General features: G+C 35.6%; 1 protein-coding gene across 3 annotated transcripts in view; it reads right to left on the minus strand.

Annotated features, from left to right (window-relative positions):
* PDS5A (PDS5 cohesin associated factor A) overlaps positions 1-16,643 on the minus strand; it is a 120,030-nt gene that overhangs the window by 37,105 nt on the left and 66,282 nt on the right. For all 3 annotated transcript variants that reach the window (XM_043870733.1, XM_043870732.1, XM_043870734.1), the window contains exons 13-19: positions 15,192-15,305; positions 13,196-13,277; positions 11,934-11,982; positions 11,568-11,707; positions 7,879-7,994; positions 2,688-2,793; positions 804-964 (exon numbers count right to left, since the gene is read on the minus strand). In XM_043870733.1, the coding sequence (XP_043726668.1) occupies positions 804-964; positions 2,688-2,793; positions 7,879-7,994; positions 11,568-11,707; positions 11,934-11,982; positions 13,196-13,277; positions 15,192-15,305 (768 nt within the window). The remainder of the gene's footprint in view (positions 1-803; positions 965-2,687; positions 2,794-7,878; positions 7,995-11,567; positions 11,708-11,933; positions 11,983-13,195; positions 13,278-15,191; positions 15,306-16,643) is intronic.

Genomic DNA, 16,643 nt, shown 5'->3' on the forward strand with positions numbered 1-16,643 from the left:
TTCTAGAGTATAAACTCCTTGACAGCAGGGACTGACAGTGGTGATCTTTTATATTAGCCACTACAGTGCTGCTGATGAAAAGGATATACAATAAATGTTGAATTATTTCTTAAATTAAACTATTAGCTCACAAATCCAAAAAAACTTAAGGAGTCATGAATTCTCATTCTATTAATATATCATGAGGAAAAATGGGTTTGATTTGAATTTACCTGAAACTATTGACATAAATACCTTGAACATCTGATTATAACAGCTATCAGCAATGTGCTCTTCCTCTAAAAGACATCTCCCATATCTTAAGTCTAAATCACACTCTCAGCACAAATTTTGATCCTAAGACAACCTCTTAAAGCTGCCAAAGTAAAAATACCAAAACGTACTTCATTCTTATGAGGAGAGGGGAGGTAATCTAGAGATAAAACAACCATGACCAACAACTAAGCAACTAATGAACATTTCATTAAGAACCTTGATTATACAATTCTTGAGTGAGATATGAAGGCAGTACCTACTGCATTTGGAGTTGGAGAAAAATAAATAAATTAGAAAGATATATTAATCCTAAATTCTGTGGTAACTTTTGATAATTAATATTTTAAAATAAAAATTTTAGGTTGTTCCTCTGCCCAATGGTAGAGGAGATAAGTCAGACAGAGAAAAGATGAAAACAGAGGATACAGAAAAGCAGCTTCTAAATAAAAGTCATCCTTCCTCCTCCATATCTTCCTGAGGGAAACAATGACCCTCAGATTCCCACACCTGGAAAGCTCTGGTGTTTATCCTGAGAAAAGCGTACTCACGATCGTATCTGGGGCAGGTCCGTCTCTATTTTGTGGCCTGTGTTTCTAAAAATCTGGATGGCAGCCTCCGCCACCTTGTCGTCCTCCATCCTGAGGCACTGTAACAGGGACTCATACGTCTCCGCAGAGTGGAACGAGGTCGGGTGCGTGAAAGACAGGACCTGGGGGGCAGACACAGTGCTTTCAGTACAGACAGTGGTTTAATCCATTAAAAGAGCTGTTTCTACTACAGATAAAGTTTTAAACTATGAGCTGCATGTGCCAGCAATACAATAAAGGCTGTATCTTGTGGTCTCCCTTGAGGTGAGTCGTGGCTGACAATTCTGGATCTACAGCCCTTGTCCTGTTTTCTTCTTTTACCTCTTGATCTGTCCTGATACTGGGACTGTGGGAAATGTGGCTCCGTTTTCATGGGAGTGATAGATGTGAACAAAATGCTAACACTAGGCTTTATTTCACTGGCAAAAGATACCCTATAAGGAAATATTTTAAGTGAAATCCATCACAAAAAATTTACTCATAAGTAGTCATTATTAGAAAATTTTAACCACGATTACAAACATATAAATAATTGTTCCCTTTATTTATTAAGACATTAGTTCTAGGCTATCCTTAAGGAATTTCCAGCAAGTTAGAGAGAATTTGTCTACAAAGTTTACTTTCCATGAAGCAGAAACAATTTAGTCAGCCTGACACATGGAATAAGGCCTAAAAGAAAAATAAGGGGGTAGGGGAATGGAGTATGTAGCCCTCATTAACTTATTATATGAGCATTTTTTAAATGGGTTATAAAGTGGAGAGAGTGTCTCATTTGGTAGGGTTCAGAGTGATAATATTTACTTATCAGGTTTTAAATATTCAGAGAAAAATGAGGATTTAAATTTGAAAAGCTGAATCAAACAACCTATTAAAAGTGTTTGCCTTAAAGATGATTTTCCTCTGTTTAAAAAAATTTTATGTCCACAATCTGGAACCCATCTTGTCTTCCCCCACTCCTCAAAGCAATATTCTAACTATTCAGGCTACATTCACAATCCCTAAAACATGCCCCAAATTATTCTCTTTGATGATGCTGCGCTCCCCCTCTAGATTAAATTATGTCTCTTACTAATTGTTCAATTCTCTGAACTCTTTAGCATCTGTTTACCAATAGTTTAAAAAAAAAAAAAAATCCCAATCAGATAGGTGATGTCTTATAGTAATTCCTGTGAGCAATCCTACTAACCAATATGCAGGTTATTTGAAAGGTAAGACTAAATCATTTAGCACATACTGTTGTAAGTATAGCAGGCATGCACATGATGAATGAAACAGCAAAACTCCAAAAATATTATTCTATAATGTAAAATAATTACATTAGTATAATTCAGAAAACATGTTATTTTTATAAAATGTTGTATTACAAGGGATCTTGTTCCCTGACCAGGGTTTGAACCCGGGCCCCGTGCATTGGAAGCAGAGAGTCTTAGCCACTGAACCACCAGGGAAGTCCCCGACCCTTGCATATCTTTAAGGTGATTCATATTGTAACTGCAGAATACATATGGAATCTAGAAAAATGGTACTGACGAGCCTAGTAGAGAACAGACTCGTGAGCACAGCTGGGGAAGTTGAGGGTGGGAGAGATTGAGAAAGTGGTACTGACAAATATACACTATCAGGTGTGAAACAGTTAGTGGGGTGTTGCTAAATAACACAGGGAGCCCACTCAGCCTGGTGCTCCATGACGACCTACAGCGGAGGGGCGTGGAGAGGGGAGGAAGGCTCGGCAGGGAAAGGATATATATATATAAAATTATGATTGATTTGCACTGTTGTATGGCAGAAACCAACACAAAATAGTAAAGCAATTTTCCACCAATTAAAAAACTGTTTCAAAAATACCTTAAGAAGTTCAAGTCCTGAACGAATAGCTGTATCTGGACTTACACCCTCCTCTTCGTCATCTGCTGTCCCTTCTATTGATTTATTCATCAGTTTTACCAGTGCACTATTAAAATAAGACAATCTAAATTAGTAACACTATTAGATTAGTAACTATCTTAATTGCATTGTAGTAGACATATACAGACTCTATTAAACATCAAATTAATATTTTCTGGAAGAAAAAGTTATTTTGTGATTTTTTAAACTTCCCTCTCTACATGACAAATGAGCTTGTTTTTAGTTTATCCTCCCCATCCATGTATAACAGTAATTCTAATGAAAAGCAACAAAACTGTCAAATGTACTAGAAATATGTACTTTTAAGTATAAGCAATGCAATATTCATATCCATAAACAGAGATCATTTGCAATTTCAAGAAAAACATTAGGATGGCAGTTGCTAAATGGACAAATGAGAACTCACTCAAAACAAAAAACAAATAGTAAACACATAAGTGAAAAAACAAAAAACAAACAAACCACATAAATGAGCAAAGGCATTGAATTAATCACATAATTAATTTATTGAATCACTAATTCCACTCCTAGAGATTTATAGCAAAGAAACTGAAAGCAATTCATGAGAAGCACTGTGCTCTCTCTCTATATTCACACACAAAATCAACAATTAAAAAGTATTAAATGCTCAACATTATTAGTTTTTCAAATACAGCTAACCACCACAAACTAGAAATTACGTGGTCAACAGGATACTATTTTAAGTTAAAACAAAGATAATCTTTGTTCTTGAGATTTCATTTCCTCATTAGTGATGTCCCAGTACAGGCAAACATTCAACAAACCTAGCTTTCACCTCAAGACAAACCCCTCCCCATCAGGTGTGTGTGCTCAGCCGTGTCCAGTTTCCATTAGGAGTCACTCCTTACTCACCTCCAACTCCTTCAGCCCTAAGCATCCGCTAATCTACTTTGTGTTGCTATATATATTTGCCTATTCTGAATACTTCATATAAATGGAGTTCTCAAGGTTCAACTTCCCCTGGGTCAGGAAGATACTCTGGAGGAGGAAACAGCAACCCACTCCAGCGGGCTACACTCCACAGGGTCACAAACAGTTGGACATGACTGACCACATGCACACACATATGGTACCTCTATGCTTAACTTTTGGAGGAACTATCAAATTGCTTTCAAAAGCACCTCCAACATTTTACACCCATCAGCAATACATGAAGGTTACAATTTTTCTACATTCTTGCCAACTCAACTTTTTGACCATGGCCATTCTAGTGGGTATAAATAAAGTGGTGAATCACTGTAGCGATATATACATAAAACAACTGTCATCGCCACAAAAATCTACCTTGCACATCTGTGGTTAATTCTCTTTTTCTACTCTGGCAGTAACTGATCAACTATCTGCCACTAGAATTTTACCTTTTATAAAGCTTTATACATTTTGTGTCTGACAACTCCTATGTGATATAATGCTTTTGAGATCCTCCATGCTGTTGCATAGGATCAGTGTATTTTGTACAGTTCTTCTGTGTATTCTTGCCATCCCGTCTTTATATCTTCTGCTTCTGTTAGGTGCATACCATTTCTGTCCTTTATTGAGCCCATCTTTATGAAATGTTCCCTTGGTATTTCTAACTTTCTTGAAGAGATCTCTAGTCTTTCCTATTCTATTGTTTTCCTCTATTTCTTTGCACTAATCATTGAGGAAGGCTTTCTCGTCTCTCCTTGCTATTTTTGGAACTCTGCATTCAAATGGGAATATCTCCCCTTTTCTCCTTTGCTTTTCGCTTCGCTTCTTTTCACAGCTATTTGTAAGGCCTCCGCAGACAGCCATTTTGCTTTTTTGCATTCTTTTTCTTAGGGATAGTCTTGATCCCTGTCTCCTGTACAGTGTCACAAACCTCCATCCATAGTTCATCAGGCACTCTGCCTATCAGATCTAGTCCCTTAAATCTATTTCTCACTTCCACTATATGATCATAAGAGATTTGATTTAGGTCATATCAGAATGGTCCAGTGGTTTTCTCTACTTTCTTCAATTTAAATCTGAATTTGGCAATAAGGAGTTCATGATCTCAGCCACAGTCAGCTCCCAGTCTTGTTTTTGCTGACTATATAGAGCTTCTCCTTCTTTGGCTGCAAAGAATATAATCAATCTGGTTTTGGTGGTGACCATCTGGTGATGTCCATGTGCAGAGTCTTCTCTTGTGTTGTTGGAAGAGGGTGCATGCTATGACCAGTGTGTTCTCTTTGCAAAACTCTATTAGCCTTTGCCTTGCTTCATTCTGTACTCCAAGGAAATATTTGCCTGTTACTTCAGGTGTTTCTTGACTTCCTACTTTTGCATTCCAGTCCCCTCTAATGATAAGGACATCTTTTTTGGGTGTTACTTCTAGAAGGTCTTGTATAGAACCGTTCAATTTCAGCTTCTTCAGCATTACTGGTTGGGGCATAGAGTTGGATTCCTGCGATACTGAATGGTTTGCCTTGGAAATGAACAGAGATCATTCTGTCGTTTTTGAGACTGCATCCAAGTACTGCATTTCAGACTCTCTTGTTGACTATGATGGCTACTCCATTTCTTCTAAGGGATTCTTACCCACAGTAGTAGATATAATGGTCATCTGAGTTAAATTCACCCATTCCAGTCCATTTTAGTTTGCGGATTCCTAAAATGTCAATGTTCACTCTTGTCATCTCCTGTTTGACCACTTCCAATTTGCCTTGATTCATGGACCTAACATGGACAGGAACATTCCAGGTTCCTATGCAATATTGCTCTTTACAGCATCAGACCTTGCTTCCATCACCAGTCTCATCCACAACTGGGTGTTGTTTTTGCTTTGGCTCCATCTCTTCATTCTTTCTGGAGTTATTTCTCTACCGATCTCCAGTAGCACTTTGGGCACCTACCGACCTGGGGAGTTCATCTTTCAGTGTCCTATCTTTTTGCCTTTTTCATGGGGTTCTCAAGGCAAGAATACTGAAGTGGTTTGCCATTCCCTTCTCCAGTGGACCACACTTTGTCAGAACTCTCCACCATGACCCATCCATCTTGGGTGGCCCTACATGGCATGGCTCATAGTTTCACTGAGTTAGACAAGGCTGTGGTCCATGTGATTAGATTGGTTAGTTTTCTGTGATTATGGTTTTCAGTTTGTCTGCCCTCTGATGGAGAAGGAAGCTTATGGAAGCTTCCTGACTGGAGAGACTGAGGGGGAAACTGGGTCTTGTTCTGATGGGCAGGGCCATGCTTAGTAAATCTTTAATCCAATTTTCTGTTGTTCCCTCCCTGCTAATACCTGGGGCCAAACTATGGTGGAGGTAATGAAGACAATGGTGACCTTCTTTAAAAGACTGCAGGCATGCACTGCTACACTCAGCACCTCCAACCCTGCAGCAGGCCGCCACCCACCCACCCATGCCTCCGCTGGAGACTCCTGGACACACAGGCAAGTCCAGAACAGTCTCCTGTGGGGTCACTGCTCCTTTCTCCTGGGTCCTGGTGCACAAGGTTCTGTCTGTGCCCCCCAAGAGTCTACTTCCCAGCCCTGTGTAAGTTCTGGCAGCTCTATGGTGGGGTTAATGGCGACCTCCTCCAAGAGGGCTTGTGCCATACCCAAGTCTGCTGCACCCAGAGCCCCTGTCCCTGCGGCAATCCACTGCTGGCCCACACCTTCACAGGAGACGCTCAGACACAGTTCTGTCTCAGTCTCTGTGAGGGTCCTGGGTCCTGGTGCACACAAGGTTTGTTTGAGCCCTCTGAGCATCTCTGGCGGGAATGGGGTTTGATTCTAAATGCGAATTCGCCCCTCGTACCATCTTGCTGGGGCTGCTCCTTTGCCATTGGATGTGGGGTATCTCTATTAAAAACTAATAGCAAAATACCTTTTGCTATTACCCAGCTGTAAAAAACCACCAGGTTTTTCTCAGAACCTTAGCTTTCTTATTTGCTATTAAAGGATAAGATCTTAGTTAAAAAACAAAGGGCCAACAAACAGCACCATATTACAGACTGAACTGAATACCCTAAATTCATGCATCCATCCTAACCTCCAGGACACCTCAGAATGTGACTGGACTTGGAAATAGACGAGATTTTAATTATTTAATGAGATAACTAAGCTAAACTAAGGTCAGATGGGTGGGCCATAATCCCAAATGGCTGTTTTCTCTTGTGAAGAGGAGGTCAGGGCACAGACGTGTGAGGAGAGCAAAGAGGAGGTTATCTGCATGCCATGGAGAGACTCCAGGAGAAATCAAACTTGATCTTGGGCTGCTACTCTCCAGAATGTGAGAATACAAATTTCTGTTGTTTAAGCCACACAGTCTGTGGTTTTTGCCACAGCAGCCCTAGCAAACTAATACAATTGGCATTTTAATACAACCAAACAGTGAGTCACGTACTAGTAATGGCTAGAACCAGGTCTCCTAATTCAAAGAAAAGAGAATCAATAAATGCTAGTTAGTAACCCAAAATGGAAAGATTTATAGCTGATGAGCTGGAAAAATGATTAGTACAAGGTAAAAGTATTCTCAGAAGTTTACAATTGAAAATCATTAGGAATAAGTGAAACGTATGAAATTACGGGAACAATTAATCAAAGACAATAGATGTCAATGTTTGTGATGCTAGTCTGCTTATTTTTTACATATTACTAATTTTCACACTCATCCACAAGGAGATGTTTATCCATATTAAAGTTAAAAATAGAAACTAAATCAGAGCCAAAAGTTGGTAAGAGACGTGTTTTGAAAGCAGGTGAGTCTGATGGCAATCCTGTGCTGCTTTCATAACACTGTTCTGTTTTTCACACACCTCAAGTGAGCAGTGATGTAATGCATACAAAAAAACTATATGCGGCCATGAAAAGGGTTAAGAAAACTCAAAGGCTGATGATAGCCATAGATTTTCTTATGTTACAGATTTTCTTTAATGAGAACATATAAGCTAAAAATAAACACAAGATTTCTTTTTTTAAAATAAATGAAAAGTAATGAAACAAACCAACAATCAGAAAAGGAGCCTGTCTTTCTTTCAACTTGAATGATACATGATATAGGTTCCCTGTATACCATTTTAGGCCTCGTTGGGGACCCAGAATTTAAACTTACAACACTGTGGTTTCAAATTATATTTTATTTATGAATGAATATAACCCCTAGTTTACCTGATGGCTTCTGAATCAATGTGCACAGGTGCAATTCTTTCCAACAGAAATTTGACCATCTCTAGAAAAGGATTTGTTGGCTGCTTAGGATTGGCAAGTTTCCGGGCTATTTCTCTCTATAGGAAGGAAAAGAGTTTTACTGTAAGTATCATCCTTTCACGTTTTTCACATAAAAATGATCCCAGGCATCAAAAGCATTTAAGGATTCAATACCATCAGATGTAAAAAAAAAAAAAAAACCACAATCTTTCTCTGCTTTATACCCTGACTAAAATGATATACTCATTAGGCAAGCACTAGAAAATCTAGCCTGTAGAGGAAAAAAAGGGGGATAACATGGTATGATTTATGCCTTTTGTCTCATATTTCTCCCATGAAATTACTGCATAGTAGACAATCTTTAATGCTCTATATTTTTACAACTGATATGCATTTATTTATTTAATGGCTGCACCAGGTCTCAGTTGCAGCATGCGGGATCTAGTTCCCTGGCCAGGGATCAAATCTGGGCCTCTGCATTGGGAGTTAAAAGTCTTAACCACTGGACCACTAGGGAAGTCCCTTTAGTCTCCGCTTTTGAAAAAATTAAAACAATTTATACTGTCATGGGCATGTTTCAATGGTTTACTTCATAGTTTGAAAAAACTTTTCTTTCGGTCAACAATTTTCTTTTTTTTAAAGAGAAGACTTATAAGTGTATAAAGTTTTTCAGTTCTGGAAGATCATACTTGAGTTAAAAAATGGTGACATTGTATCAAAGAGCTCCTGCAAAAGAAAAGATATTGCTGAGACTCTCTGAAGAGTATAAGGACCTAATGATTTTAGGAGACCGAATCCTCCAAAGACAAGGTTAAATTTATAATGTGCTGGGTACTAGAGAAAGAAATTTACATTAATAACAAGGCTTTTCATTGATTATCTCTGATGAATAAGTGGAAATGTTAGTTGAGAAGATAAAGCACATTAAAAGTGCTTTCCAAACTATAAAGCAATATAGCAAATAACAGTCACTCTATTTATTAGTTTTTTCATGAAAAACAAAAAATTTAAGGATATGTGTCCAAGGGGATAAAGGAAACAAATTTCTGTTGTAGTTTCAGTGATTTAAAAAAAAATAATTAATTTGGCTTTGCTGGGTCTTAGTTGCAGCATTTGGGATCTAGTTCCCTAACAAGGGAATGAACCCGGGCCCCCCTGCATAGGCAGCAAGGAGTCTTAGCCACTGGATCACCTGGGAAGTCCCTCAGTGACATGTTGACACAAATTAATTATAAAGGTCATATTAAATTAGATAGCATCCATGTTTGCTATTAGAGTGTAAAAATCCAAAGGACTGAGATTCTGAAGAAAATTTATTAGTCACTAGGAAGTGCTTGATTTATTTTGCAAGTAGTAATTAACCAAGCAAAATTTCAACATTTGAGAAAATAAATATTTTAGTCAGTGCTTAGGTCCTTATACACTTTGCTCTATACTACAAATACACATTTAAAATTTTGTACTGTCTTTTGAAATCAGACTTACTTTGTGCAAGTCTCCCTAAAGAGGGGATTTTCCTCCCACTTGGTATAAAATCTACTTGCTTTAACATAAGATAAAGTCAGTGATTGTCTAACAACAACTATGCCATTGGAAAATTGCTAGGCAAACTATATAGTCTGTATTAAAAAAATGGAAGAACTAGGCATTAGAAAAGAACTATGGTATTACATATAAGTATAGGAAAAATAAAGGAAATGCTAACAGGAAAAAGAGTAAATCACATTTAAGCACAGTGATAGGACTATATAAAATATACCAATGTATATAAATAATAATATATTTAAATAATTCTTCAAACAATATTTTATGTATGTAATAATTAGGTAATCTCTCATAACAATTATTTTTAAAAAGTATATCTGTCATAATCTAAGTGTAAGCTTATACTGGGGATAAGCAACAAGCCAAATTAGTATGTGGCAAGTAGGCAGCAACAAATAAAGTTTCCTTTACATGTTCAAAGAAAAAAGACTTCCCACATCTCTATTCTCCTGCATCCTACAATCAATTCACCCTGAGATGTTTTCCTTACATCTGTTTTTCATATACTTTCTGGATTTGGAAGCTCTTAGATATATCTGTTCTGACAAATAGCAGAAATCACATTACTACCACTTTTCAAAGTCAGAGTCCTATTTTTCTCAGACCAAAAAGTACCACTTGATTATTTATTCTTTTTTTTTTTTTATTCTTAAGATTTGTATTCCTTGAGCAGTACTCCGTTTGTATGGGTTCTTGCAAATGACGGAATATAGAGAAAGAACACTGTCATGGGCCTATTAAGAGCTGGACTCTGCCTGAAGCTCAGTCACTAGCTGTGAAACACTGGATGAGAAACTTCACCTCTTTAAAATGTAATCTTTATCTGTAAAATGAAGTGGTTAAACCAATTATCTCTATGGTATTTTTCAAGCCATTTCATTCTATGATCCAATTATATTAGTAGATGCCCAGCAGAACACAGTATTCTGGAACTGGAATTCTAAATACGAAAGAAGTAAATGAAACCTTTAAATGCTGTCAGCAAACCATCCCATTCAGAAGTGCAAAGACAAGGTATTTTGGGCACTTGTCACATTCACATCCCTAGGTACAGTGGAAGAATCCACTGCTCTCTTCCCTAAACTGGCTTCCTCCCACTTCTTCCTAACTACTACTCTTTTATGATCCACTTAAAGATCCTATGTGCCTACTAGACTGAGGAAAAAAAAACCATATTCCATGCTCCCAAATGACTTTGTATATACATCTGTTTATAGTCCTTATCACTAATCACATATTTAAATTATTATCTTTCTAAAGCAAAGTGAGACATAAATAACTGAAGTGACTTTCTTTCTCTCCTTCATCGGTATAAGCCTGGTCCCAAGCATAGTGTGTCACATGTGTGCAATCCTGTATTGTGTTATGTATGTGTAATACTGTCATATATGTGAAACACAAATTTATTATTATTTAAATCCTAAAGGGCAGTCTGGAACCATGTATTAGGCAGGATACCTATATCCACATCTATCTATATCCTCTTAACAACACTGTGAGGTTGTTAGCATTTACAGATGAAAAAAATGAGTCTCAAAAATACTAAACAACTTGCTAAAGGTCACAGCAGTAGTAAATGGTAAAGATGAAATTAGAAACTGTCTCATAAAATGGTAAATAAATGAATGAATTTTTCCTTGGGTATTGTCAACAATTGGTTTTCTATAAAATAGCCTAAAAATAGAATGAAGACAAAAGCCTAAACACGAATTACCTTCTCTATAAATGTGTATATGGCAACTTAACTATTGCTGATATACTGACAAGGGTTTTTCCCATGCCAATACAGGGGAGAATACACACCTACACACAAGAAAATTCTTATTTATCTAATAAATGTCTACTAAATACAAAGCATTTTATCTTGCTCAGTTCCTAGGACCAATCTCCCTGGCTTACTTCTCTAGTGTTTTTCCTGGAATTTGACTGACTAGTGATAAGTAAAAATAACTAAGTTGACCACAGATATACTCCTAGGTGATTCAGAGCTCACAATATTGTTACATTCACACAAATAAAATAATTTATGTAAAGCAGACTTTAATGAAATCTAAGTTTCTATAAGCAAAGCTAGGGGAACAAATAGACAAGGATAATTTACTAACCACACAAACATCTGCCTGTTTGCATGAACAGGTTGGACTGATTAACAACTCCAACTGAGACCGCAGTTTCTCATCATCACCGAGAACTTGGTTAAATTTCTTCACAAAATCTTGTGCTTTGCCAGGATCAGGCAAATTCTCTAGAAGATTAAAAGAAAATCAATACTACAAAAGAAAAACTACTAAACTAAAACCAAGCTATCTTAAAAAATACTGCTGTCCTATCAAAAGATAGACTATAAGGAACTTAGAAATAAAATTATTAAGGATTATTTTTTCTTACTAAATAAGTATTAAACTGATAGTTCCACTGGGTAAATTATTTGATGTCTCCTATATACCTACAGAGTGAATAAACATACTCACTTGCTATAGTCATCAGTTTTCCAAACATAGCAGAACAGTTAGCTTCTGACTGAAATTTAAAACAAAAACAAATGATATCATATGTGCTAACAAAATTTCATTAAGAAAACCTATACTAAAAAAAAAAGAAAAAGAAAAAGAAAACCTATACTCAGTATTGTACATTTTCTTAAGTTAAAAAAATCCATCATGATATACCCAGTAGGAAATGGCTTACCGTATCCACACCCCATGTAGATAACAAACAACCATGGAGTAACAACTATTAAACTAGCACAAACAGAAGGAAAGGATATGCCAGCAGGAAGGTATTTTAAAAATTTTGAAAGTTATATAACTTTCATAGGGAAATTATCTTGTCAGAAAACAGAACAGAAAATAATGAAAACAATTATATCAAAATTACTGTGAAACTATACACCAAAGAAAATTAACTAAAAATGTGTAAAGTAGAAAAATTTTCTTTCTGAATAGTTCTACTAGCTATTCTGTGGCCCATTAATTAATCTATCACTTTCCTTCCTACTGCCCTTTCCTCCATTACAAGAGTACTATTTTATTAATGAATCTGTATGATCCCATGGACTTCCTGCTTTTGCTAAAGTTTTGTTGGATCACTATCATGCCCATCTTTTACGAACTATCTGTGTTTCTGCACCACAGAGGCACAGTTAAGCAATTCCAGAGACTGTATGGTCATTTACCAAAAATAAAAAAAGACAACACTTGCTTTAGGCATCCATGGCCACTGAGGGGTCTCTGTGTATGGTTCCCTGGCTAAGTACACCTACTCTAGCAAATATGTTTACAAGTATTTAGAAGTAATAAGAGATTATTTATGTTTCTTTTTTCAACCTTCAGAAAATGCTGGGCAGTATTTCTTTATTAATTTGACTTTGGAATATTCAAAGGATTGATACCTGATTTGATACTGATGCTACAATGACAGACCAAAAGTCAAAGAGGAAAAAAATTTGACTTCTAATATAATTTTATATTGAGGTTTAATTCTAATTATTTGAAAATTGATAAACTATAAATTCTTAGTGTCAAAATACTTAATATACTAGAAAACACCATTTCTGTGCTCATGCTGAAAAATAAGATTTTTAAAATATCCATATGAAATGCAAATTTATCTTGGATAACCACAGAAACTGACATTTGGAAAATAAAACACCTGAGATACCTTTTGCTTGCTTCATTATACAGAAAAATTGACAATGACTAAAACTGTGAATTTAAACAAATCACGAACTTACTGCAGGCTGCTTGTGCAAATCCAACAGTTCTCGTACATGACTTCTAAGCATGTTCTGACACTTCCACATTTCATTGAGAGCTCTGTAAATAAAGTTATAAATATGAAAGATGTACATAATATAACAATACTGGTAATTATTCAACTTTACTGCTTTTCTCACTGAATGGTGTAGATAACACCATTCTTCTACATCTACCTAAAATTTAAAGCTTCAGAAAATTTACTTATTAGGATTAAGATAGTTTGGTTTAAAATAGTAAATATAAGGCTTCTTATGAGAGAAATTATTTGAGAAGTTTTCAAGGATGAATAGGATCTTGCCAGGTAAACTGAAGGAATTCAAAGACATTCTAAGCAGAGGTAGCCAGAAAGTTCTGTTACAAACAGAGAGAAAAGTGTCATTAAAGTTCATGGCACACACAGGGACATGAAAACAATTTATAGGCTTGGAGTACAGAATGTGAGTGGGGGAGCATAAGGAATCTGGAAATTACTACAGAAAAGGATCAGATTGTGAAAGGCCAGGCTAAGGGGGTATGCATAAAACAGTGCAGATGACTTCAAAAATGAATTTCTTAGAAATGATGTGGATTCAAACATGCCAAATTTAAATTGAGTTTCTTTACTCTAGATTCTTCTCTTTCCTTGACAGTAGATTTTCTTCTCTTACAAACCCACTCTGTAATTTCAGGTGCTCAAATTAGTTTATTTCTGAGTACTCTTTGCCAAATATAAACAGAAATCAAGACCTTTGGCCCGGAATTTACTATCTAAAGTGAATATTATAAACTACTTGCAAATCCTTAAAATGATGGCTGATGTCTTCTAATAGGGTATGTTACTCTGTGGACTTTCTGCTGAAAACACATAACCTCAATCCAATGATGAGGAAACACTGAATGAACCCGAACTGAGAGAGCACTCTATAAAATAACTGACCTACGCAACACTGTTCTGAGAACCATCAAAGTCATAAAAGTCCAAGACAAACTGAGAAATGGTTCCAAATTTAAAAACACTAGAGAAGTGATAATTAAACATGCAACATATAATCCCAGAAAGGGAACAAAAATCCATGAAGGACATTATTTGGACAATTGAGGAAATTTGAAAAAACACTGGATTACACAATATTAAACCTCCTGACTTTCATAAAAGCACTCTAGTTATATAAAAGAATATTCTTGTAACTAAGGAATACCTATGTATTAGATGTAAAGGAATACAGTGTCTGCAAATTACTACCTATGGATCAAAAGAAAATATGTATATAAAGTACATGCAAATGATAAAGCAAATGGTCAAAAATTAGGAATCTCACTAAATGGGATTTAAAAAGCTTTGTTACTATTTTTGAAACTTTTCTGTAAATTTGAAACTATATGAAATTAAAGGCAATATATATACACGTAAATGTAATAGCGGAGGTTCTTACTCAGAAGAATCAGAATTCTCAATGAGAGGAGTCATTTACTTTTTTAAAAGCTTTTATAAAAGTGGAATGCCCACAGATTCTAAGTGGCCTGGGATAGTTAAGATTTATGGTGGCTGTCTGAACAAAATTATTAATAGTGCCTTCTTTCAATCTCAAAAATACCTGTAGAATAAATCATACAGTTATTCCACACAGAAGTGATTTGGACATGTTCTCCTGACAAAGAACCAGTTCTTATTTCTTAGGCTTAGTATGGTAAACCTCCAATAATGTGATTTAGATCCCAGTCAACAGGTGCACAACAGACAATTTTGACATGGGGACTTCTCTGAATTCCTGAAACCATATTGCTCAGCTGCCAAATATACATATGCATATAGGAATATTTTTGCTTTTAACTTACTTGAATTTATATGATAAAAAATTTTTGCTATAAATATTTATCTGAGGTTCTTGATTCAACTAGAAGAAGCAATAACTCTATCAACAGCAGTTAATTAGAAATGATTAAGTAAATAACTGTATAAAATACTCAAGAATCATTTAAAAAGTAACTTACTTGACAGCATTTGGATCCAAACTAGCATATAAATAATACAAGCATTTCATTCTCTCTTCTGTTTCCAGGTTGTGGGGGACAAGATACTGAGCAAAGATTTTCTCTACCAATAGTCTATGAAGCAAACAAAGAGAAAAAGAACCAAGTAACAAAATTATTCTGTTTTTCAGAAGCAAAAGCCATTTGATATTTTAACCTCCTTGTGCAAAGATACCATACCAATGGTGATACCGATGTGTGCAAATAAACGGAAAAGATCAGTATGTGATCAATGTTTTTCCTTGCAAGTATAGTTATTTTTAAATTTAGAGCTACAGTTGTTACTTATGGCTTTACACTGTGTCAGCCTGAAACATCTGTTCTAAAAGGGTTATATATTATTCCTAAGCACAGGATGCTAAGCCTGTTCCACCTGTTCGTCATCATCAGTCTGGAATCATCAGAAATTATTTAACATTACAAATAAAGCTACGATCAAGAATTACTAATTCTCAAAAAAATGTATCAATTTCCTCTGATTACAGTTCGGCTCCTTTCCCATGTTGTCATTTTGTAAAATCAAGGTAATCTTCCTTCATCATCCTGAAAATCAGCTTCTCTTATGCAGATCTGTCTTCACTCCACATTCTAAACTCCTTACCATATTTAAACATCCTTCTTGCTAAGCTTATATTTATTATTCAGCATCACTAGAATTAAGGATTCTTCTTATAAGTTTTATAATTATAATTATTATTCTTATTTAATCCTTATTAAATATAAGGATTCATTAGCCAATCAAATACATAATCAATAATGTTAAAGTAGTCTAAATAAAACACTGCAAAGTATTTTGCAAAAAACAAAATTATTAACTATAATCCAATAGAGAATTATGAGTAACATTCAGAAAGGGAAAACAACATAAGTTCTCATCTCAACAAAAGAATTTTCTATATATGGGGATGGAAGTTAGACTTACTAGGTGATCATTTGGCAATATATACAAATATAGAATCATTATGCTTATACACTTGAAATATAATGCTATATGTCAATTATGCCTCAAAAAAAAAAAAAAAAAAAAAAGAACAGTAATACCTCAATTAGTACTTACAGCGTTGCAAAAAGGAAAAATAACTAGCACTTAAAAAACAGTGCTACATTGCCAGGCAGTGGGCCGGGGGGCTTTACATTCATTATTTTATTTAATTCATAAGACAATCCCGTAAGGAAGGCTTTACTCTGACTACTTTTTAGGTAAAATCAAGTGCACAAAAGTTAAACCCATTTTGCAACAGTACAGATCTAATAAGGGGTAGAATGAACACTTGGTCTCTGGTCTGAGTCCAACTCTCACACCTATATTTCACAACTATTATGCTAACTGATAATTTTGGCTATAGTCTTATTTAAACATGATATGTCTAAACATGAAGAAAGTGATTTCTGAACTTAGAAACTAAGTATTAT

The sequence above is a fragment of the Cervus elaphus genome, chromosome 17 (assembly GCF_910594005.1).
Source record: "Cervus elaphus chromosome 17, mCerEla1.1, whole genome shotgun sequence".
Taxonomy (NCBI): domain Eukaryota; kingdom Metazoa; phylum Chordata; class Mammalia; order Artiodactyla; family Cervidae; genus Cervus; species Cervus elaphus.